This window comes from Microchirus variegatus (genome assembly GCF_963457635.1).
Source record: "Microchirus variegatus genome assembly, chromosome: 14".
NCBI lineage: Eukaryota > Metazoa > Chordata > Actinopteri > Pleuronectiformes > Soleidae > Microchirus > Microchirus variegatus.
Genome location: NC_139815.1, coordinates 19,224,368 through 19,247,967, shown reverse-complemented (window position 1 = coordinate 19,247,967; position 23,600 = coordinate 19,224,368). Strand labels below are relative to the sequence as shown.

The window sequence follows — 23,600 nt, the reverse complement described above, 5'->3', positions numbered from 1 at the left end:
TGGAGGGTTCCATGTGAGGGGGGTCATTACCAATGGTTTTATGTTTTGTACAGATTGATTAAATTGTACAATTTATGTCTATATCTTAAGTTATCAGTTCATCTTATTAAAGCGCACCAGTCATAAACCTTTACATCTTTCTGGAGTTTCTTACAGTGCGACAACAGCTCATCAATACTGTTTTACAACATTAAAACCAGTAACTAGTTTATGTTGTGACACATCTGGGCTATTATGGGTTCAGAATTAGTTCAGTGGGCAACTATTATTAAAAAATCTTTATTTTTGAAGATTATTAATGTAATAAAAGTTGCTTTTTGTGTGTCAATTGGGCAGATATGATTGATATTAATCTTTATGAGTGAAAAAAGAGTCAATTTCCTATTGTATGGAAGGAAATAGTTAACTTCTCGACTGTATATATAGTAGCTGTAGTTGCAGTGAGTCCTGTAGACTACATTCATAGGAGAATACCTGTATAAAGTGGCAATAATAAGACATTTTAATGTGTTTTAATTTAAGTTTGTACCAAGTTGTTCAATTGAAATGAACTGTATGTGCCAGGCTTTAACCTCAAGTAACAAAACATTCTCTTAAACCACATATTTCTATTATTTTGTCCATCCCTTTTGAATCAGCTACACCAGCCTCAAAAGATTACGAATGCTTATTATCAAAAGGAGATGGATCACGTACCTCGGTAATCTCTGTAGTTTTCTATTACATTCACTGGGCATTGAGTTCCTCAAGGAAACGTTCAAGGCTCCTTTTTTAAAATTTTTATTTTAAATGTGCTCTCTGCAACCTAATACATTTTTTATCGAACCTCGGGGAAACTTTGGAAATATTGACTGAAGGACGTATCATCAGGCAGATAACACTGAATATTTATATGTTGTGACTGCATACAGGCGCAAAGTTGTCATCGTCATCTGTGAGGAAACACACCACCCCTCTGAGCTATGACAACTTTATTGAGTCACAGGCTGGAAACAGACAAAATAAAAAAATACAAATAAAAAAGCATCACATGAAAGATCAACTGAAACTACAGTGTAGATCAAAGAGAAAGATAAGACACGTTATAAAGTAAAAAAAAAATAGGAAGGAAACAAAGTTGGGAAAACAAAGCTGTTTACATCTGATTGTCAAAATGTCCTGTTATTATTGATTATTGCTAGATTATGTTATCAATATAACTGGCAGGAGCAGGATTTTCTGTGTTATAATTTAATTCATTTTGACTGAAATAAATAGATGCTTTTGTGTCTGCAATGGCGTTCAAGTTGAGGACGTGTAAATCTTTGACCTCGCTGCAGTGATGACACCCAGTGCTGAGAAAGTCATTCAGAGGTTTCCTGGTTAATTAAATATTATATCTCCAATAACCATTGGCATGCATTTGAAGTAAGCTCGCCCACAACAAAATCAACAGAATCACAATAATACACCACTTTGTCTACAGTACATACAAAAAGAGAAAATAGTGATCCTCTGCTGAAGGACCTTTTAAATATGTAAACAGGAAATAACAATGTTTAAAAATATTTAGAAATATACGAAGTTGCGTGATTCTGAGCGACCGCATGTCTCTGCATGTGCGAGTCGCAGAGAGTCGTTGAAAACACCCAGTGCTCAGGATCCCAGTGTTCAGCTTTTAGAAAAGTCTGATGAATTATATATGAGAAACTGTTTTTTTCTTCTTTTTTTCCCTTTTCTTTACATTGTCAGTTTGAGTCAAAATGGACGACAATGGGATACAGGTGTAGCTTCTACCTGTTAGCATACCAACAGGTAGGTACGCCTGTGTTGCACACAGTATATGTATGTATTCCACATTCCCTCCGCTTATGTTGCTAATGAGAATTTACAATACGACACAAGAAATGCTCCATCTGGTTTTACATAATACAGTGATCGCACGCACACACTTGTTTTTATATCTTAGTGAGACACATTATAGACATTATGCATTCCATAGCCCAGGGGTCTGCAACCTGCAGCTTTGAAAAAAACCCACCAAAATAATATGATTATTTAAATGTTTTTTTAGGGATCGAGGCTATAATTGAAAGTGTTTTAATGCTCTGTGCATCACAATCAATGTCTACATTAAAGGTGATATTGAAAACCATCAATAAACCTGTGTTTGAAATATGGGAAGTCATTCCTGATACTTGCATAATGTGTACACGAAGAAGTACACATTTACTTACTGCTCCACAAACAATGGAAGGACTGTGTTTTATGTTTTCTCCACTTCATAAGAGGTTGGTATAAACGACAATAAAATGTCAAAAGTATTAGTTTTGTAAATTCTCATTTATACATGTTACCATCTTCGGGTCAAATAGGTTTTGTGGCTCCAGATGAATATTATTTGAGTGGAGAGGGGAGAAAAATGGCTCCTTCATACTAAAGGTTGCAGACACCTGCCCTCGCCCCTTTACCTAACCTTAACCCTAACCTTAGAACCAGGTCTTAACACTGTTGAAGCCCTTTAAAGTTGTGGGGCACAGTAAAAATGTCTTTTTAAAGTTTTTGGACCTCACAAAGATATAAATACACACACGCGCGCACACATACACAGAGCCCTCTGCCCTCTGCCCTCTGAATGTCTGTCTTCACTCACCAATCCAAAAAATCACCACTGATCATTTGCTGTTTCGTCACAGTTCCCTGGTTCTGCATGAAATGGGAGTTCTGCTCCATTGACCAGGAGGAGAAAGGAAGGAAGGAAGCAAGGAGCCGGGGTTTAGAGGAGTGAGCTGGTGGGGCTGTCAGGCAGCGGCGGGCTGTGACTGTGGGAAGGGCTCGGCCGTATGGGCAGTAGGTCGTAGTGGCTGGGAATGTGGCTGTTCCTCGGCATGTCGTAGGGGTTCTGAGGGTAACTGGGAACGACCACACCGGCTGCACCTGTGCCTTGGATAATACTGATGGTTGGCTCTGAGAGGGAGAGAGAGAGAGAGAGAGAAAGAAAGACAGAGGCGGAGGGAAAGATGATTGGTGAATCTGGTTCCAGCTTATGTAATTTTATTTGCTTCTTTTATCAGCGGCATAAATTGGATTACTGCGACTCGTTACTCCCTGCGGTTAATTAAAAATGCTGCAGCACGAGTTCTGACAGGAACTAGAAAGAGAGACCACATCACTACAGAGTTATCTTCTCTACACTGGCTCCCCCCCAGTACAGTTTAGAATTCAATTTAAAATCCTCCCCTTCATGTACAAATCAGTCACTTAATGATCAGGCTCCATCATACCTGAAGGAACTAGTTTTTTACATTATCATCCAATTTGGTCCCAAAATACAGGATTACTCTGTGAGGCAGAGCCTTCAGTTACCAGGCTCCTCTCCTGTGGAAACAGCTCCCACGGTCAGTTTAGTTTGGGCTGTTCTTTGTTCTTTCTCTCCCTAGTTTGAGCCTTTCCTTCCTCTCTCTCTGTTCTCATCTTGCAGGGGACCTCTGGGCTGCAGGATCCAGATCTGGTAGTGAGGCTATTATTATAATTACTAGTAGCAGTAGTTGTATTGTCATCATTATGCTTACGGATAGTGCAATACCACTTTTCGTGTCCAATACCGATGCCAGGCACTAGAGTATGTACCGATATCAGTCTGATACAGTCATTTCAGACCTTTTTAAACTGTTAACAACATTTTGTGCCGAGTCGTTTCAAGCTACTTCAAAAACACAATTCTCCAGCTGTAACAAATATTCTTCTCCCATAAAGAACAACTCGACTCAGCTAAAATGCTGTCGCTGATCTATATTTACATTTTTTAACAGTCTGTGCCGAGTAGAGCATGCGATATAAGGGACTTATGGATTGTATTGCATTTTACATTTTTATCTGTACTATTGTATAAATGAGACTCTTCGTCAGTCGTCAGTCATGACAAATACACACAATAAAATGAAAAACAAAGACAACACACTGTAACCACCAGTACTGAATATGTACTTCCACACTCTGAGGTGTATTTTTCCCCCAGTAGTTATGACAGAGATGGTGAAGTGGACCAAAGATTCAAAGACGACCAAAATGACCTTTGTTACCTTGAAAAATTGATTCCTATGGAGAGTTGAAAACGTGCATGTACATACAAGATACTGTAAGTACTGTTCAATATTTTAATTCAGATATTGTAACTATTTTCAGATACTTTTATAGAGTTTTTGAGAGGGCACTTTTCATTCACCGCGTCATAATTTACCCATGTCGTAAACGTTTTTGGCAGGAGCTGTGGTGGTGGTGGTGGTGGTGATGATGGCAGCAGCAGCAGCAGCAGTGGCAGAGCAGCAGTGTGTCATGTGCTCGTGGCGAGCCGGCGACTTCATCTCCACGTAGCTGCTCTCCAAGTGTTTGCACAGAGCAGGGTGGTCTGTGATGGTGGCGTACGGGTTCTCGCTGTTCAGGGAGCAGGTGCTGGACAGAGAGCCCTTCATGTAGTCTACACACAGAGAAAGAGAGAGAGACGGGGATTATTTCACACAGCACTGACATGAATTCATGAGAAAAATCTGTCGATGCATAATCTGACCCAAAAGTAATCCCTGATCCCACTTAAAGAGTGTGGTGGTATTGTCATCTGCAGAGACGCAGCCAGACAGGTACAGGTAGAGGCTGTGGTTAAACACCTAAGAAATGTTACCACAACGTGATAGATTGCCGTGTATGTAGTGTACATACTAGGATCATCTGCTTTTAAGTGTGGGTTAAAATATCTTGCTATGAGAAGCTGTTACAGGCATTGTTTCAGGTGTGCATGTAGCCAGTGTGGCCCAGGTGTTAGTACATTTCTTATCAGAGAGTTACTGGTAATGAGCAGAGGAGGGGCTAACTTTGCCTCTACTGTGTTTCAAGACTCCAGCTCATAATTCTTACGTACTTTGCCTTTACTGATAAAACAACAGACTTGTCCTGAAAGAAATAACACGTTAGAATAAAACATCAGGGTCACAGGTAAACATCAGCAGCTCAGGTTAAACAATCAGGAAGTGACACAAACACAGTTTTCAGGTAAGAAAAGAGGAAGTCACATAAACATCCAGCGTTCAGGTAAAAGAAAACAAAAAAAAACAGGAGGCGACACTCAGTGTTAAGTTCAAAGTGCAGGATAGACTCTTCCTTGAGAGACCAACAGGCGAACGATCTCAGCGGAGGGAAACGCACAAACGAGGGAGGGGAGGAGTCAGTTCATCCTGCGGAGACACAAACACTCACCATCAAATACTGATCACATGTCATGACAAGGGAATGAAGCGCTGAGGTTACAATCTACACACAACACAAACACATGGCTGTCTGCAGGAGTCAGGAAGCAACATAATCACCATTTTGGTGGTAGCTCAACGACACACAGACAAAAAGAGCTGGTTTAGCTGCAGTCTCCCACCCTCTCTCTTCTGCTTTATCAGCAGCACCTGCAGCCTCACAGCAGGAGTCTGCTCCTCTTCTTCTTCATTCTACTCATCTTTAGGAATTTTAGATGTCGAATGATGAACTTGCTTCACAGGATCTTTAAACATTTTGAGTTAACTTATGGCACTTTTCCATTATACAGTTCTTGCAAGACTCGGCTCGAGTCTACACTTTTTTTTTTTGCTCTTCCATTAGGGATAGTACCTGGTACTTATTTTAGTGCCTGCTCTGGTGAGATTTCAATCGAGCTGAACGGATACTAAAGTGTGACGTAACACACTGCCGGCCACAGAGAGGGTCGTCACTGGAAGAGTCAAGAGTCACCCGGCGTCCGACACAGGAATCAAACCGAACAATGCCGAGCTGCAGATCAGTTAAAAAAGACTTAACAATCCTGAAAACATGGGTTAATCTCCAACATTTAGCAAGGACAAGAGTCTGGTGTACCCATTCCGCCATATTTTAGTTCAGTGACTGATGGAGTCTGTGCTCCGGTCATGCAGGAAGTACTTCACTAATCTTTTTATTAAAGGTGCCATATGTAAGAATGCGGCCAAAAACGGTTACTACGTTCAAATTCAAAATACCGAGGTCTTTTAGGTTTCGTTTTCTGACGTAACTGACAACCCGTGGTTGCTCGGCAGCTGAGACTCGACTAACTGCAATGATTGGTAGACGGCGGTAGGTGGCGCCACATGCCAAAACATGATCTCAAAACATAAACATGATTTGCAGTCTGCAAAATATTTTCTTTAATGCAAATATTTTGGTTGTACTGTTGTTGTTGGTGAGTTCAGTTTGTTATATGAACATTATTCCTGAGTCTCTGTGACATATTAGGAGGATTTTATGGCCAGTTGCTTTAGATTTATTATATAATGCGCCTTTAACTGATTGTTATGATTGAATGATGCCGAAAACAACTGCTGTCACTACTTTCTGTGTTTGTATAAGACAACATCCCAGCAGTTTCGTGCAACCGCGTTATGACCACCTCGCCCACGTTGAATAGGTACTATGAAGTAATGGAAAACAACGTGTCTGATTCCACACCGAGTAGAGCCAAGTAGGGCTATAACTGTATAATGGAAAAACGAACGTGATAAATGTTTTGTTGGGATTTCCTGTTTTTTCTTTCTGTCCTCATGTTCAAACATGTCAACCACATCTACTGGTCAGGTACAGCTGTGATATCAGCTACAGCACCGTGCGTCACAGGTACAGTACACCTCGTCTCTGCGACCTCAAACTTTAAACACGGGAAATGGAACATGAAGCTTGCAGGGTCACAGTGGTCATTGGCTGGGGACTGTGTGGGGTGGGTGGAGTCAGTCCACCTCACACTGTACCTCTGTAGCGCGGCTCCAGGTGGTAGCTGTAACGACGATCGATGCAGTAAACACCTGCACGGAGACGAAGAACAAAAAGGTACATTACAACTACAGAAATACTGGTGTTATTGTCAGTGATGGAGTAGTATACTGTATGTTGCTTGGTTGGGAAGGAGGAGATAATGCACACTTTTTAGTGAGATTTAGTGATATATGAGTCTTGTGTTGTTTACAGGTTGGAAGTTTATGTTCATTTGAGCTCACAGATGAACACCACCGCTCTGGAGCAGCAAAAGGGGTTGAATGATTCACCATTAAAGTGATGATTCAGGTTTTATGGAGACAGTGTGTGTGGGGGGGTGTGTGTGTGTGTGTGTGTGTGTGTGTGTTTGAGAGAGAGGTTTATAGTCAGTGAGTTGACAGCTGACTGCACTCTGTGCACTCCCTTTGCTGAGAAGCAGCCAGCAAAGGCAGGCAGATGCTTAGTGAAAGTGTCCCCCACTTTTAAGGGACACAAACACACAAAAATATGTTTTCTACATCAGTCTACAATATCTTAAGAACATGTTTGCTGCTTTATCTCACAATACAAAATCCCTTTTCCTGCTGGAAATTGGAGTCTGTACTGTATGCACACCTGAAAGAAGGGTTTCAGTCACAAAATAATACATTTTTACTTACTGATGGCGGAAGCAGTGGATAAACAACTATTTTCTGTCTTGCTGGAGAAGCAGTGAACATAATTCTTAAGACAGCATTCATTTAAGATTTCATAATGTGAGCGCAAAGTGATCGAAATGTAACACTGGCCATTACCTGATGCAACAATTTAAAATCCTATCCTTAACTATCTCCTTAAGCCTTGAAGAAAAGCAAACTGAGGCTTCAATCTGCTAGGCTTCACCAATAATGTCACTTCACATCACTTTTATTACACACAAAAAAATATTATGACAGAAACGTTTGCATGTGGAGGTGGAGGCAGGAGACTGACCGAGTTCACTGAGGTTACAGTAAGCTCCCCACTCTGGAGCGCTGTTCCTGTGTCGCTTCTTCATCTTCATCTAGAAAATACACACAGGCTGTTAGTTTGGGGCCACTCCACACCACTTAACCTGGTCTGATACCAACATCAGAACCTTGAGTATCTACTGATTCTGATTGCCATAACACAACGTAACTGAGTTAAAATGTGTCTATAATCTTAAAAAGAGTCCACACAGTTGGTCACATGAGCATGATGACATGCATCTCTTATTACAGCCTGTGCTTATGCCTTTTTTGCCACTGCAACATGAATGTTAATGCACAGCAGTTATGGGAGAGTAAACAGTTTTTTGCTGCCTGGTTTTTATTAAATGCACCTGACACTCTAATAAGACTGGAGATTAAAGTATATGGTATAAGTGGATTATATTACTATCAGTATGTTTATTGACATAATTATGCACTGTACATATAAATTAATATAGGCTATATGATTGTAATATGGGGTGAAATTTGGGGTAAATATCTTCTTCTTCTTTTGGCTTCTCCCTGGATCATCTGCTTCTATTTCGTCCTATCCCCTTGTGTCCTCATCTGTTTCACCAAATCATAAAACTTCTCTGTGCTCTGCCTGTTTTTATACTATCTTTCTTCTGCATGTGACCAAACCATCTCAACTCTTACTTCAACACCAAACTGTTCAACCTGAGCAGTCCTGCAATTCTGCTCATTTCTAATCCCCGTATCCTGGCCACTGTCTCAAAGCCATACATTATAGTAGGTCTCACTACTGTCTTGTAGACCTTCCCTTTCACTTATGCTGCTATTCTTCTGTCATACATCAGCCCTGACATTCATCTCCACTCACTCCACCCTGCCTGCACTCTCTTCTTCATCTCTCTTGTGAACTGTCTATTGCTTTTGACCCCAGGTATTATAACTCATCAACATTCACCACCTCTAGTCCTTGCATCTTCACTGTCACACACAGGTGTTCCGCCTTGCTCCTGTTAACCTTCATTCCTAGTCCGCCTCTCCAGGCTCCCTCCCCCCTACTTTCACTACAGATTACAATATCATATACAAACAACCTAGTCTACGGGAAACACCTGCCTGACCTCATCTGTCAACGTGTCCATTGCAAACAAGACAGAGCTCAGAGCTGATCCCACCTTCACTAGAACCCATCCGTCACTCCATATGCACACCTCACCACTGTGTTTAAAGATCCTGCACCACCCTCACATACTTCTCTGCCACAGTTTCTCTGTTGGCACCCAATCCTAAGCTGTCTCTCGATCCACAAAAACTTCTGACCTTCTCGGTACTGCTCCTGTGTGGTATTCTTCTTAGCATGAACCCATACTGCTGCTCGCTGATCTTCACTTCTTTCGTTAACCGGGGCTTCTACAACTCTTTCAATTCATTGATTCATTGTTCGATCCTAATAATAAACTTCCCACAGTTGTGTTTTTTAATCAAAATAACATTAGTTCTTTCATTATACAATTAAACAGTCTGACTATCACAGTTCCATGCCAAAAGGGGGATTTTAATGCACACTTTATGTGAGATACTGTAAGTGCATCCGGTTTGTCTGAAATCCAATGAAAAAAGTCTAATTTGATTGGCAAAGTCCAGAGAGAAAAATATTGGAGGGCAGGATTAACGTTGTTGGACACTCACCCTGGTGGAGCCCTTCTTGTCTGTCTTGGCGTAGTGTGCGGCATAGCCACACGGCCCCAGAGTGTGGTAACTTGGGTTAGAGAAGCAGTGTCCGACAGTGCTGTTGCTGGGGGAGGAGTCAGCAGAGGAGAGAAGGCCTGTGCACTGTAGCCCTGCTGCCACCACACAACATGTTATCACACATTAACACACAGCTGTGAGCCCGAGGAGTGACAATGGAGTGATTTTGAAAATCAAATACATTGATTACTCAGTGTCAGTATAGAATCAGGTGTTTTTCATTATGACAAGACAGATAATGTCATTGATTATTAAACCTTCACAAAAATAAAAATGAATCTGTGGCAGCTGCTGTGTGGCAGGTCGTCCTGGAAGTGTGAAACCTGCATGAAAAAGGAAAAATAAATAAAGAGGAGAACGTCTCACCTGAGAGTGAGTAGTCGGTGGAGGTGACGTGCAGGGCAGGAGTGTACGTGACATTCGGAACGTGGTGACCCTTCTCTCTCTGTCGATAGCGGAACCAGACGACCAGGCCGAGCATGGCCATGATGAGCAGCAGCAGGAAGATGATGCCAAGGACGGCGCCGGCTGACTGCCGCTCTGACGCCTGTGCCGGGCTGATCTTGGTGTAGGGGTTGAGTTCCTCCATCATCAGAGCAGCTGAGGGAAATGTGAGACCAATGTTTTTGTGAAGAAAAAACTACAGGTATAACATCAACTAGCAGCTGCAAGATAAATCCAGTCACTGCAAAAACAAGTTTGGGAACAGCTGGATTAGGCTTTACCCCTATATTACGAACGGTAATTGTATTGTTGGTGTTTTTTGTAAAAGTTAATTTGCAGATTGCTATGTTCTTGGGAACACATTATTTTTATGGATAATTTATGGAGGATTTTGTAGCTTGTAAGTTCAAACGGTATTTTATGCATTAAATATGAAATAGATTCGTATGGAACTTGAGTGCTGATTGGAGATGTGATTTAATGTTTTGATGCACCACAGAAAATATTCAGACTTTAAATTGGGCCATGGCGTTCTTAAATCTGGGAATGACCAAGGTGAAGAGCTCGACACTGCAACATTTAAAAAACCACAAAAAAAAAATTAATATATTAATTACTAATTAATTTCTTTTTATCACAGTGAACATCTTTGTGACTTAAGAGGGTGGTAAATTAAATACCTTTAAACATGCACACAAATTCCAGTCGACCTGTGCACATGGCAAATGATGATATCTCCCTCCTGGGTGCAATCACACTTTATAAATGTGTTGCTGATTTAATGTGTTGATCAACAGGACAGTGGAACAGCTTCTGAAGAACTCACTGATAATATGCAGCATCATGAGAAACAACAGGATACAAACAAATGAACAACAAAGGGCATCCTGAAAGCTGAGTGTTCACTGTTTCTATCAAATTAAGGCCCAAAAGGATAAAAACAAAGTTAGCCTAGAAAGTTCAGCTTCAAAACGAAGAACAAACACAACTCTGTCCCTTCATCTTTACAGAAACACTTTCATTATCTTTTTTTAAATTTTGTCTTACTGCCTTTTAAACTCTAAAAAAGAAAAAGGAAAAACTGTTTTCAGAGATTCACTTGAAGCCTTATCTGAAGAAGCCAACTCTCTCTCATCTGAGACACTTTCCCCCCACACACGATGCCATTAACGCTCACCCTGGTCACAGCGGATGCCTTTGAAGCCGATGCTGCAGTAGCAGGTTCCTGTCACGTAGTCGCAGGTGGCGTTGTTCATACACTCGCACAGTTGCTGGCAGCCGTAACCGAACGTCCCCGCGGGACACTCTGCACACAAAGCAGAACACTTTGTTAAACTCACAGCCCCACTGGTGGATTCATTTATCGGCTGTATTTGTCTTAACAAAACATTGGCTTAATATTTATGTCCAGGGAATACAATCATTTCCTGAAACTGTGAGGCGAGGGTATTGTTTTTCCAATTACGCTGTGTGTAACTGAATGCCCAGAAATGAATGTTAACAGAGACAGTTGCAGAAGTGTGGTTGCATGGGTTAGGTTCTGACTGAAAATAAACATTAGCCACTTAACAAAAGGCTCAACTCATATAAATCTACATCAGGTTAAGTGTATGTCACATAAGAATATGTTTATTGCTGGCCATTAGACAAGAAACTGAAGTTTTTGTTGCTTTGTAAAGCACTAAATCCACCACATCAGAGAATATCTACAGAAAATCAGCAGGACACTGTTATCCCAGCGAATGCATAACCTAACCTTAACCTAACCACAATTCAAAACCTTAGCCCTTAACTCAGAAATGTGGACATGAGAACACACACACACACTCACTGAGTTCACAGCTGTGTCCGATGAATCCTGTCCTACATGAACACTGTCCAGTGATGTGGTCGCAGTCTGCTCCGTTTTGACAGCGACACACCTCGGCACACTGAGTGCCGTAGAAGCCCGTGGGACAACCTACGGAGGACGACACAACAATGTTTTTTCACTCTTTGTGTCTTCATCACACCTCTGATGTCTAAAAGAGGACAAACTCAACTACTGACTAATCCTGGAAATGCGGAACATGTGGAAGCAGCTTTTTCTGGGATTGGCTAATCTGTTCTGTCACAGTGGGGGAAAAACTCATCAGATTTAAACACGTTGGGCTAAAATGAAATGCTGTGTGAAGCAGTTATTTTCCCTCTTGTTGCAGAAACAGCATTCAGGAAAGTTCAATTTACACATGCAGGCAAACCCAGAAATGTACTGTGCTTATATGCAAATGAATATTATTGACTTTCTCAGTCAGTTTGAAACAGTTTTATTTAGCACACTGTATATTCTATATTGTTACTCTGACAGTTTTCAGTGATGTCCCATGTTTCAGAAACATGTAAACACAACTACCAGAGATAATGCCCAGAACACAGGTCAGGGTGCGCCAGGTTTGGACAAAATATCTGAATATATGCTTGGGTCTGGATCAAGTCCACATTGGCTGTTCTTGACATTGTGCTTTAATAAATCAAGCTGGTTCTTTTTTGTCTAAGTTGTCCTCTTCAAAGCTAGGACATGACATTATTCACATGAAACATATATATGCACAGACACCCAGCGCTCACATTGTGTCGGTAGCAAATGCTGCGTCCATCAGTGCACCTCTGGGTGTGTTAAATTTGACTTAAATTGAGGTGTGGCCAGGTGCAGTGTTTTTGTTGGTCAATTTTGTTGGTTACACACACAGTTACACATGCTTCAGCGGTCCTCCTCCTCCTCTTCCTCATCACTTAAATGCAGGTTACATGTCATTGCAATTCTTTAACTTCTGCGGCTTAACTGAGTTGTTGTTGGGACAGAGGATCAGTAGGATATAATGAGGCAGACAATTCACTGGCCAAGGACCATGTACCTATCCCTCAGTATATGCAGAATATATAGTAGAGGATCTGAACCTCCCTTCACTCCTTTCGACAAATAGCAATGTGCAAGACACAAGTGCACCTGGCTTATAATACAACCCCTTCACCTAGATTACGTGCTGTGTAACAAGCAAAAGTGGAGTAGAACACACCCTCATGCATTTGTTCCACGTACTTTGAACCATGCACTTTTGATTGTTTAAATCAGGCCCATTGACGTTTTCAAATTTGGAATAGGTTCAAACACAGAAGCACTTTTCTCTTAGGCTCAGACAGGTCAAAATCCACACAGTGTATCCTAAAATAACGATAGGATTTTATTCCTCTTTTGCCCTCTGAAATGAAAGAAAGCTGCAACAATGGTACCAGGTCACAATGAAAAGACAGGAAAGGGTATATTCAGGGATGTACTTTTAGTATTTGCCACCAGATGGAAGTGTAGGTAAGGTATTCAAGGCAATGAAACATGAGTGTGTGTGTGTGTATATGCGTGTGTATGCGTGTGTGTGTATGTGTGTGTGTCCTACGCTGAGTGCAGAAGAGTCCCGTCCAGCCCTGGCTGCAGTCACACTCTCCATCTGTGGCGCTGCACAGGGCTCCGTTGTGACAGTTACATGTGTGGATGCAGTCTGGTCCCCACGAGCCCTGAGGACACGCTGCCAATAAAACAGACACACACACACACCACAGTACGTCATCAGCCAGAGGACAGGTCGTGACAGGGATCTGGACAGTCTGAGTCTTCATTAGTCACCAGTGACTGAGTGATTGTGGGAGCTCTGCTCAGTGTTAGATGGATAATTAATGTCAGAGCCAATGGAGTAGTGGCCTTTACTCGACTGCTCGATAAGTGAGAGCAGAGCTCTGTCTTACGTTTGGAGCAGTCCTCGCCAATCCATCCGGGGTAACACTGACACGAGCCGTCGATGGGGTTACAGGTGCCGTTGTTGGTGCACAGACACGTCTCGGCACAGGCCTTACCAAACTTCCCAGAGTGACACACTACGGGAAGCGTGAGCAGTCAGTCACAAAGTCTCCATTTTAACAACATATTAACAACCATTAAAGCAACGCTTTGGGTTTTGTGAACTTCTGTCTGCACATAAAATCCATGAGGGTTTTCAATGAGGTCATGAGCCACAAGTCATAAATTATCGTCTATAAAAGCACATTAAAGTTAGTCATATTTTAATGAATATTATTACACATTTATTTACCAGCTGACATACTGTATGATGGAAACTATGCACCAAACTGCTGTGACCACAGCCACGACTACTGAACCCAGAGATGTTTGCTTGTATTGGATTTCATTTTAATCATGTAAACTTACTTAATTACGCGACGGTTTGTGCAATCTAAAAAAATTCCAGTAGTTTCTGAAAGCTGATAATTTATGTAATATAATAGTAATATAATGTGACAAATAAACTATTCCCAAGACCCTGATATACTGACCCAAACCATAAAAGCACAATGGTCTTGTTCACTAGATCTGAAAAAAACAATCAATGACGTCACAATCCATGATTTTATTTCTATAAGAAGCACATTAAGATTACCCACGTTAGTGAATATGTCTGCATCAATGGCCTCGGTCAGATAGGATGTCTTTATTTGTAACTGAGTGATGTTACTGTAAAATCTAAATTAATTTGATTTGATTGACAGGTCTGTGACGTCCAAAACTGTCTTTAAAAATCTTAAAATCTTGATTGGACAGCATCTTTGTCCAGAGAAAGACAGAGAAGCTGCTTTCTACAGTTAGAGTTAGAAAGACACATCCTGTAGCTTAAGGATGTAATAACTCTTCTTTTTTATTTATTTTACCAAATGTAGTTAACTTAGTGTCTGACAGGCCTGATAATATTTTATGTGCTCTGGGGATTTTTGATTATAGCCCATTAACACGACACACTGCTACTAATGTGTGCAATAATCTCCGTGTTGTGCTCAGGTTCATCTCAGATTTGTGAGCAAATTAAGTTAAAAGAGTGCTTAGAAGAGAAAAGTTGGTGTTTGACTTGAATTTAACTCATGATACAAAAAAAAAAATACTCAAATGTTTCCGTTGCACAATCGTGATCAAAGTCACCTTCATAAAACATTTTATGAACGTGTGATTTCTTGTAAGGCTGAAATGATATGGGATGCACAGCACGTGATCTGTGTAAATCATCACTTTTCACTCTTTTGCACTGATTTGCATTTTACTGCTTTTTTCACCTGTTACATTAAATTTATTGCCTATATTAATATGGCATGCCCACCTGCGCTTGTAGCTGCCATTATCCTGCCCTGCAGAGCCGGAGGGGGATTATCAACTGTAAATAAAACTACAATGCAGTTCATTACGATGGTTTAATGAAGTCCCTCCACTTACGTAACAGTTACCAGAGTATGAGTAGTATCGAAAAAAATTGGGATCAAAGTAATAAACAGCATGTTCGGGACATATTGACTGAAAAGAGGAGAATTTGGCAGAAATAATGAGCAGGACAGGGACTGTGTTCCCTGATCGGCTCTTAATTATCATCCCTAGCAGTGAATGTGGCTTTGTAGTCCAATCCCTCAGTCCTGAAATATCACAACTACAATGGTGGTTCATGCTCCTCAGAGGATTAAACATGACAATGTCGATGATACTCTGGAAGTAGATTAAAAAGTTCCACCTCTCCAACTGAGAGTTCATCCACAATCACATAATACAATACAATTTCTGTGGTACTATAATTTCAGAAATAAAAGTGCTCAGTAGAACCATATAAGAATATAAATGTAAATATAAAAGTTGGGAACCCTAGTTGACGAGTAAAGGAACCGTTTCTGATACATTGTTAAGATAACGGTAAGGACACAGGCACTATTGTGTCATTGTTTTGGAATTCATCAAATAATGCAGTTCTTTTGCGCCATAAATGGCATAGTGAAAGAGACTAATGGGGGATCAATACAAATGTGGATGGTGGACTTAAGGGGATCAATATAACTGTGGATGGTGTCATTTTGGTGTCATCACCATTACACTGTGCAATCAGTTCCAACATCCAAATGATAAGTATAAGACGAAAAGTGTCTATTTCACAGCTCTGGACGGTTTCCGCTGAAACATTTATAGCTCATTGAACAATTAGCTCTTAAAAACATGCACACACAATTAGATGTTTTCTTCTGAGATGAAACCGACCCTCAGGAGTTTACCAGTCAATAACCTCATTAGCTTGTACAAAAGTGTTTCCAGCATCAAGGGAACAGGCACAGACTACAAGCTTCTGCACTGGACGTCTGATTTATCATCCAGTTATCTGAGGCCCTCCACAAAGCTGCAGTGACTAGCAGAATGGCTAATGTAGAACAGGGCAAAACTAAGGCCCTCTTCTTGTTTAACGACAATGAATATTTTACTTCATTCTGCTCCACAGTCTCTATTTAAATTTCTCTTGGCACAAACCTCGCTGGTCATCTCCTTGAGAGAATGAACTCCTGTATCACCTGCAGATATAAACTGCATGAAAACACAGAGGTAACAGGAAGATGATAGAAAGTTTTTTACCGACATATAGTCAGCATCAGACGCTGGGAACACACTACACAACTTTCACAATCGTTGCCGATTTTGAAAAGACTTGGAGTACACACTAAACGTTTCAGCAGATTTTTTACGACAACATAAAGACTGGGTATCACACATTTAACGACTGCACCTGACGAGGGATCACAGACTACTTATCTGTCAAAACAACTGAAATCATCGAACTCTCGTGAGAGCGACTATGTCTACTTGAGCGACTATATCTACTTGAGTGACGATGTCTACTTGAGCGACTATATCTACTTGAGTGACGATGTCTACTTGAGCGACTATGTCTACTTGAGCGACAGTTTAAAGGGTAAACGAACATCGCCATCGCTGTTTTGATATTCACACTACTTCCTGTTGTCTTCTGATGCTATGTCCTGTGTCCCACCTGCTCTTTTTCATTGACTGTTTGCGACGTGTGTTTGCAGCTGGGTCGGTGATCACTACACACTACCCGATTGCGTCCAGAGTCGGCTAAAGAAATTCAAACAAGTTTGATTGACTGCGACTGTTCAAACATACTGCATCAATGATGTACAGAGGAATCACCAGGAAGATGCTTTGAACAGTTGTGAACTGTCAATCTAACTTAACTAACGCAAACAATATGAATTTACACTGTGTTTTTCTTCAGACATTTACATTCTTCATACATTTGTACATGTATGTATTTGATGGTCAAAGGCCCAACCTGGTTCTCAACAGGTGGTTGCTGGCAAGAGTAACAACTTGTTTCCAGAGATTTTTTTTAACTGCACTAACTTTGGTCAAACAAGTTACCATGGAAACAGAAACTTAACAATTAAACAAAATATCATACATGCATATTTGGTTATTTATATTTAGTTTTTATTTATTTAATTTGACAAGTTTTTATTGTGGTTTATTGTAGTTGCTGTTACTTTTATCCACATTTTAAATGTCTCTTCATTTATTTTTGTTGTTTTAGATGCATCTTATTGCCTCGTGTGAGCTTTTATGCCTTTTATTCATTGGGTCCACTGTGGTTGTTTTAAAGTCCTTTACATTTATTTGTAAAGGACAGGATTGAATCCATATGTATGCACATATGGACGCATGTAATGTACAGTGTAAAGAATCTGAGCTGAAAAAGCGAGTGGAGGATGTGCTCTCACACCAACATAGAAAACACATGGTATGATTATGTGCAGACAGAATATGTGGCGACATGACAGTAACCATTTCACTTCAAACATACAGAGTTTCATAATAACCTGAGCTCTTGAGAAAACACGGGGGGACAGTGGGACAACAGCATACAATGTGCCCCAATGTGTGAGCTGGGTCACAGTCAGAGACGCTGTGTCATCTGAGGCAGCAGGTCTCATGTATTCATAAGGACATAAACATATTGTCCACATTGACTACGGGAACAGGAAGTAAATGTTGACACTGACCTTGGTTACAGAGGGAGCCAAAGTAGCCAGAGAGACAATCACAGTGACCGGTCACATGATGGCATGGCCCGTCACTGTGGACACACTGAGGACATGACTGACTGCAGCGGTGTCCATAGAAACCAGGAGAGCAGGCTGCAGAGGACATAAGCAGAGGTATGGGTTAGCAGCATGTGTGTGTGTGTGTGTGTGTGAGTCAGAGATCAACTTGTTGGTTCGATCCCCTTTTTCTTTTCTCCTCACTCTTTTTTCTCCTTTAACTCAGCCTTTAATTGGCTTTAATTGATTTCAGTGTAGGCGGTGTCATCACACTGCCTCACAAACATGATTTCCCTAATTAAGATAGCTGCAGAGGGACTGAGCAGAGAGTTGGGAAGAAGCACAGAAGACGTGGTGCTAGTTGTTTCCCTGCGTCAACAACCGTGTCAGACAGTCTGACACCAGACATAGACATAGAATACAAATAGTGGCTTCTTCATGTCTGTTATCGACATGGACAACACAAAGCTGTAGCTGCTTCATTTCATTACACTGTACGTGTTTGTTCAGATTTCTCAGGAGCAGAAGAAGGAAGAAGAAGATCCATTTTCACACTCTCCTGCAGTGTGCTCTGATCTGGAGTACGGCTGCACCCTCAAACCATCAACGTTGGGAGCTGCTTTCATTGTGAAAATGAAACTGATCAAAAACAATGTGACTGGTGGTTATTTGCACATTTATTTTGCCTGAAAACTGGAGTTAAGTAGAACGTCCAATGATGTGATATCAGATGGACTTAGCAAGTTTGGTTTGAATTAAGCAGCAAAGTTTGATCAAAATGACCTTACTCAACATTGCATGTGATGACCTTGCTTAAACCCTAGTCTGGAGTAAGTCTATTCTGAACCATTAAATGTTACGAATCCTCATTCACACACACCACGATTTTCAGGTGCAAAAAGTCTTGGACAAATCCTCTCCCTGATCAGATCAGCAAGCAATCTCCAATCACTGTGTGTGAACTTTTTTCAAGAGGCAATTAAAGAGGCTTGCCATCGCGTTGCAGATTCTAATCTGATTCACACTTTAGGAGTTTAAAACAATTTGAGCCAATGTCAGCCAACGAGAGCTCAGGACGGGGTAAGACATTCAAACATGAATAAACCACTGATTCATCACAGAGAAGGAGGAAAAACGTGTAACAACATCAAAAACACAATATGACCCGTAAATATGAAACCAAGCAACATTAAACCTTGTTTTAAACAACATATCCGTGTTACTATAGGTGTTTGTGACCAAATGCGGTTTGAAAATGAGAGACACTATAGTAGTCGAGGCTCCTCCTGGTGGAACAGTGTGCTGTGTGCACTCCACTCAAGTGCTTTTAAAATGTAGAACTGATGGAGCCACTTCAGCTTTTATTTTGCATCATTTAAATAAGTCCAGAAGATAAAGTCTTATTCACTGAGGACCACTTTTCCGTTAGCAGGTGCTTGTGGTCTCAAGGTCAAGAACAGACCTCCACACACAGAGGAATTTACTGTGTTTTAACTCGACACTCCCAATTTTTCCCATTTCATTTTGAATGTCATTCTTTGTTTTCAACCAAAATGTGATATTTGATTGTAGAAAGAAAAGAAGAGTACATTTCTTTTTAACCAGAAGAGATCAGTATTTGGAAAAGCCCTGGGTAAAACTGAGTTTGTTCCTTCAAATAAGATTTGTGAACATATTTATAACATGGGACGTTTTTAAACATAACATAATATGTTATGTTATGTTATGTACCATAATATTATTATGGTAAAGTCATGGGTGTGTGTGTAGCGATCAAGAAAGAGGAAAAATAGTCATCTTTTCCTGAGACTAATGATGACGACAATGCTGAACTCTAAAACGTCTAAAATAAATATTTATAAACAGAACCAAGAGATACACTACCATTCAAAAGTTTGGGGTCACTTAGAAATGTCCTTATTTTTGAAGGAAAAGCACTTTTATTGGTTCATTGTGTTTGATAATCACTTTAGAAGGTGATTGGATGATTCAAAAACCCTTGAAAACCCTTGTGCAAAGATGTTAGCTGAAAACAGTTTTGCTGGTTCTTTGACAAAAGCAAAGTTTGAAGGGCAAAATTATTATTTGGAATAAAAATCATTATTTCTAATCTTGTCAATGTCAATCATTTTGCAACTCTTTTGATGAATAAAAGGGTGAGTTTTACCCAAACTTTTGAACAGTAGTAATTCATCTAATTTTCCTATGGACCTGTATACAACACAACAGAGTCACTGTCAGATAGACATTCAAGGCTTCAATGTTCTAAACCCAGACACGACGTTCAGCAACAGATTGTAGTTTCAGTGTGATGTCAATAATCAGATCAGTGTGATGCTTTTAAGAGTGACTTGTGTTGTGTTAGAGGGTGTGTGTGTGTGCGCTTATAAATCATACTTCGTCTGCAGTTGTTGCCACGGTAGCCAGGAGGACACATGCAGGTCCCGTCCTCTGGGGAGCAGGAGCCACCATTCTCACAGGTGCAGCTGTAGGAGCAGTTGGGTCCCCAGCGTCCCTCCTCACACACACTGCCACAGTGGACACCTGCACAACACACACACACACACACAGGTTACACTATGATGAAGTGTGTGTGACCTGGGTCCGAATCTGGCCCTGCCTCTTTCCTCCAGAGCTGGTGGTCAGCAGATGTGAAATGCAGGTGCTCCACTCACTTGTTTTCACACAATATATATCTAAATGCAAAAAAAAAAGTTCACATTATAGCAGGATTCATGAATTTCTCGTTGGCATGACTAATGTTAGATTTTGTATGTTATTAGGGACGAGACAATACCACATTGAATGTGTACGATACCGATATCACAATCTAGAGCATCTCCTGATATCAATATTAGTCCCATAAAATCATTTTAGACCATTTATGAACTATGACGCTGTTACCAACACATTGGTGCCGAGTCATTTCAAAGACATAATTCTCCAACTGTGTAACAAATATTGTTCTCGCAAAAAGAAGAAACAAAAGCCCAAACATGACTCAGCTAAAATGCTTTTGTGGATTTTTACTCACATTATATGTAATCTTATTGAATGGAAAAAAAGTGTTACTGTACATGCAGTGTGAATACACCATCAAGGTTAAGTTTTGATAACTGCTGTGAAAATGTGATTTTATTTACATTAACTGAATGTGAGATTTATGCTGGCAGTTTGGCCTCATTAATTCATGAGTGAGAGAAACTTTGTGTCTTTCCATTTAAATACAGAAAACAGATGAAGGATATTTATTTTCTTGACAAGTTATTTATAAATATATGTGTTTAAATTTCAATTAGAAGCTTGGTTAGTTTTTTCACCTCCCAATGTTCATTCTGAGTCGGCACCAAGTAAATGATGATATCATGACGATGATGTCACGGAACAAACAACGGTTTGTATGAAGTAAAAGTGAAAAACCGTAACAGCTTGAGACATTTTGCCCTTTAATCATTTGCCGAAGTGTCTCGCTCTTTCATCAGTCTTGCATGTGAGCGTGTCCAGAGACGGAGACTCTTGACACATAAGCGTTTGAGTCCTCGGTGCTCATAAGACACACACACACACACACACACAAACTTGTTTTTATATTATCTTAGTGAGGACACATCATTGAGATAATGAGCATTCCCTAACCCCTTACCCTAACCTTAACCATCACAACTAAGTGTCTAACCCTAACCCTTTAAAATCCAGTTAAAGTTTGGGGCCCAAACAAAAATGTCTCCACAAAGATAGGTTTTTATGTTTTTTTGGACCTCACAAAGATATACACACGCACCTAAAATGCCTAACCCTAACCTCATCCTAACCATACAACACATCTTCACCTTAAAATGTAATCACTTAGATTATGGGGACTTGGTTTTTGTCCATCAGGAAGACAAGTAATGTGACTGTGTAAACCAACATATTTTCACATTTAGAATCATTATACAGATGGTTGTGTAATTTTCATGTTGTGAAACTTTTTTTTTTTTTTTTAATCTGGGACAATGAAGCGTAATAAAGTGAAAAGGTTGGGGTTTTTTTGCACATCGACGGCAATGTGAACGAAAGTCATGAACCTGAAAATAACTCGGAGGTGAATTTTGACCAGCCCTCACTTTTCACTGATGTGATTAAGAGACTAAATCATAAGGAACATAAAAAAAATGGCATCACAGGGAGAAACAGGTGGAGTCAGCATCTAGCGATAATGAGTAGGAGCTCAGTCGTTTTACTTATTAAAATAAAACATACCTGAGAACAGCAAACACTGAAGAAAAAGGAGAGCTTTCAGGAGCCTAGACTTTACCACTTCACTGCTACATGTCAGGTTTAAGGACGTCTGTCAGACAGTTAAAAGTTTTGAGTAAATTTGCTTAATTTAATATTCTTACTGTCTTGTCAACAGCACACATTCTGATTTGTTAAAAGTGCTTCCACTGGAAGCAAAAATAATTCACTGATGTGAAAGTTGCACTGACTGGACTCAGTTTTTAATATTTAAAAATGTTTTTAATGCACAAATAATATCGCGGGGAAAAAAAGTAGTGATGTGAAAAGGCAGAAAGTGTACATTAAAGTGATTGAAAGGATGTCTTTCATCTAATGTTTAGCTAATGTTCTAACTGCTAACTAGCTGTGGCTTTGTTTCCTGCTTTCCTCCCCCTTACACCACAAACAGAGAGGACTGCCTCTTTGTGGAACTGTGGATCTAGATTGGCTAAACTGTTGTAGGATAACGGAAAAGTTTCTTCAATATGTCATTTACTCACCAAACACTATATCATTGATTGCTGTCAGAATATAGAGCTTTTTCACACAGGTTTGAATGACAGTATCTCACTGACGGCAGCTTTAACTCTTAAGGCCCATTTATACTCTCCATCACTATCCTACATGCCTCCATGTGTCTTTTGGATTGGTGTGGACATTTCTTTTAGAGGGCAGTGTCAAGTACCAAGTTGCAGGCATCAACAAACATGGCGACCACTGAAGAGGTTATTTTGGAATGGTTGTTTGTCTCTATATGTGGTCCTGCGATGGACTGGCAAACTGTCCAGGGTGTACCCCGCCTATCGCCCTATGTCAGCTGAGATAGGCCCAGCGACCCTCCAGTGGAGGATAACGCGGTAGATAAAGGATGGACTTTCAACAACTTGCTTCTCCGAATAGACCCTAGAATTTAACATGCCACTTTCCACAGTGCGTCAGTAAGTAAAGCCGTGCGCTTGGCAGTCGCTCTCTGTTTTCTGGCTGCAGGGATAAGCCGGAAAGCTCCGGCAGCCAGTTTTAATTGCTTTTATACACTATTCTTCCTTGTATTCCTGACTGATTGGACTATTGACTCTATACTGCCCCCACGATTTCTGGTGGTGTTGCTCCATTTCATCCATCATTGTAAGCTCCCCTGCGAGGCGCATTATGACGGAGGAAATTAATGTAAAGTGCGGACGAAAGGGTCCTTCCATCTGCGTCTTTTGCGTAGAGTATAAATGGGCCTATAGTCTTCTCTCGCTCTGTGTTTTTTATCTGCAGCTCATTAGAAACTTCCATCGACAGAGAACATAAGAGAATATGAGAGTGGGCAGAGGCAGATTTTATAGCTCAATTAATAAAACCCCTCTGAGCTATAAAGTGAGTGAGAATCTGAGGCTTATTCATTATGTTAGGGGAAGTTAAAACAAAGGGAGGTGGGGAGAGGTGGAGACAGATGAGTGTGCTGTGAAGTGAACATCC

General features: G+C 40.6%; 1 protein-coding gene across 1 annotated transcript in view; it reads right to left on the bottom strand.

The window, feature by feature from the left end:
* Positions 1-2,755: 2,755 nt before the first annotated feature.
* Positions 2,756-23,600, bottom strand: part of LOC310936646 (uncharacterized protein) — a gene marked incomplete at its 3' end in the record, with an annotated part of 68,802 nt that continues 47,957 nt past the window's right edge. Inside the window, exons 13-24 of the mRNA XM_083900753.1 lie at positions 20,274-20,420; positions 17,838-17,972; positions 13,713-13,841; positions 13,367-13,495; positions 11,767-11,895; positions 11,113-11,241; positions 9,858-10,091; positions 9,432-9,583; positions 7,753-7,822; positions 6,777-6,830; positions 4,220-4,456; positions 2,756-2,946 (exon numbers count right to left, since the gene is read on the bottom strand). Of these exons, the coding sequence (XP_083756879.1) occupies positions 2,756-2,946; positions 4,220-4,456; positions 6,777-6,830; positions 7,753-7,822; positions 9,432-9,583; positions 9,858-10,091; positions 11,113-11,241; positions 11,767-11,895; positions 13,367-13,495; positions 13,713-13,841; positions 17,838-17,972; positions 20,274-20,420 (1,736 nt within the window). The remainder of the gene's footprint in view (positions 2,947-4,219; positions 4,457-6,776; positions 6,831-7,752; positions 7,823-9,431; positions 9,584-9,857; positions 10,092-11,112; positions 11,242-11,766; positions 11,896-13,366; positions 13,496-13,712; positions 13,842-17,837; positions 17,973-20,273; positions 20,421-23,600) is intronic.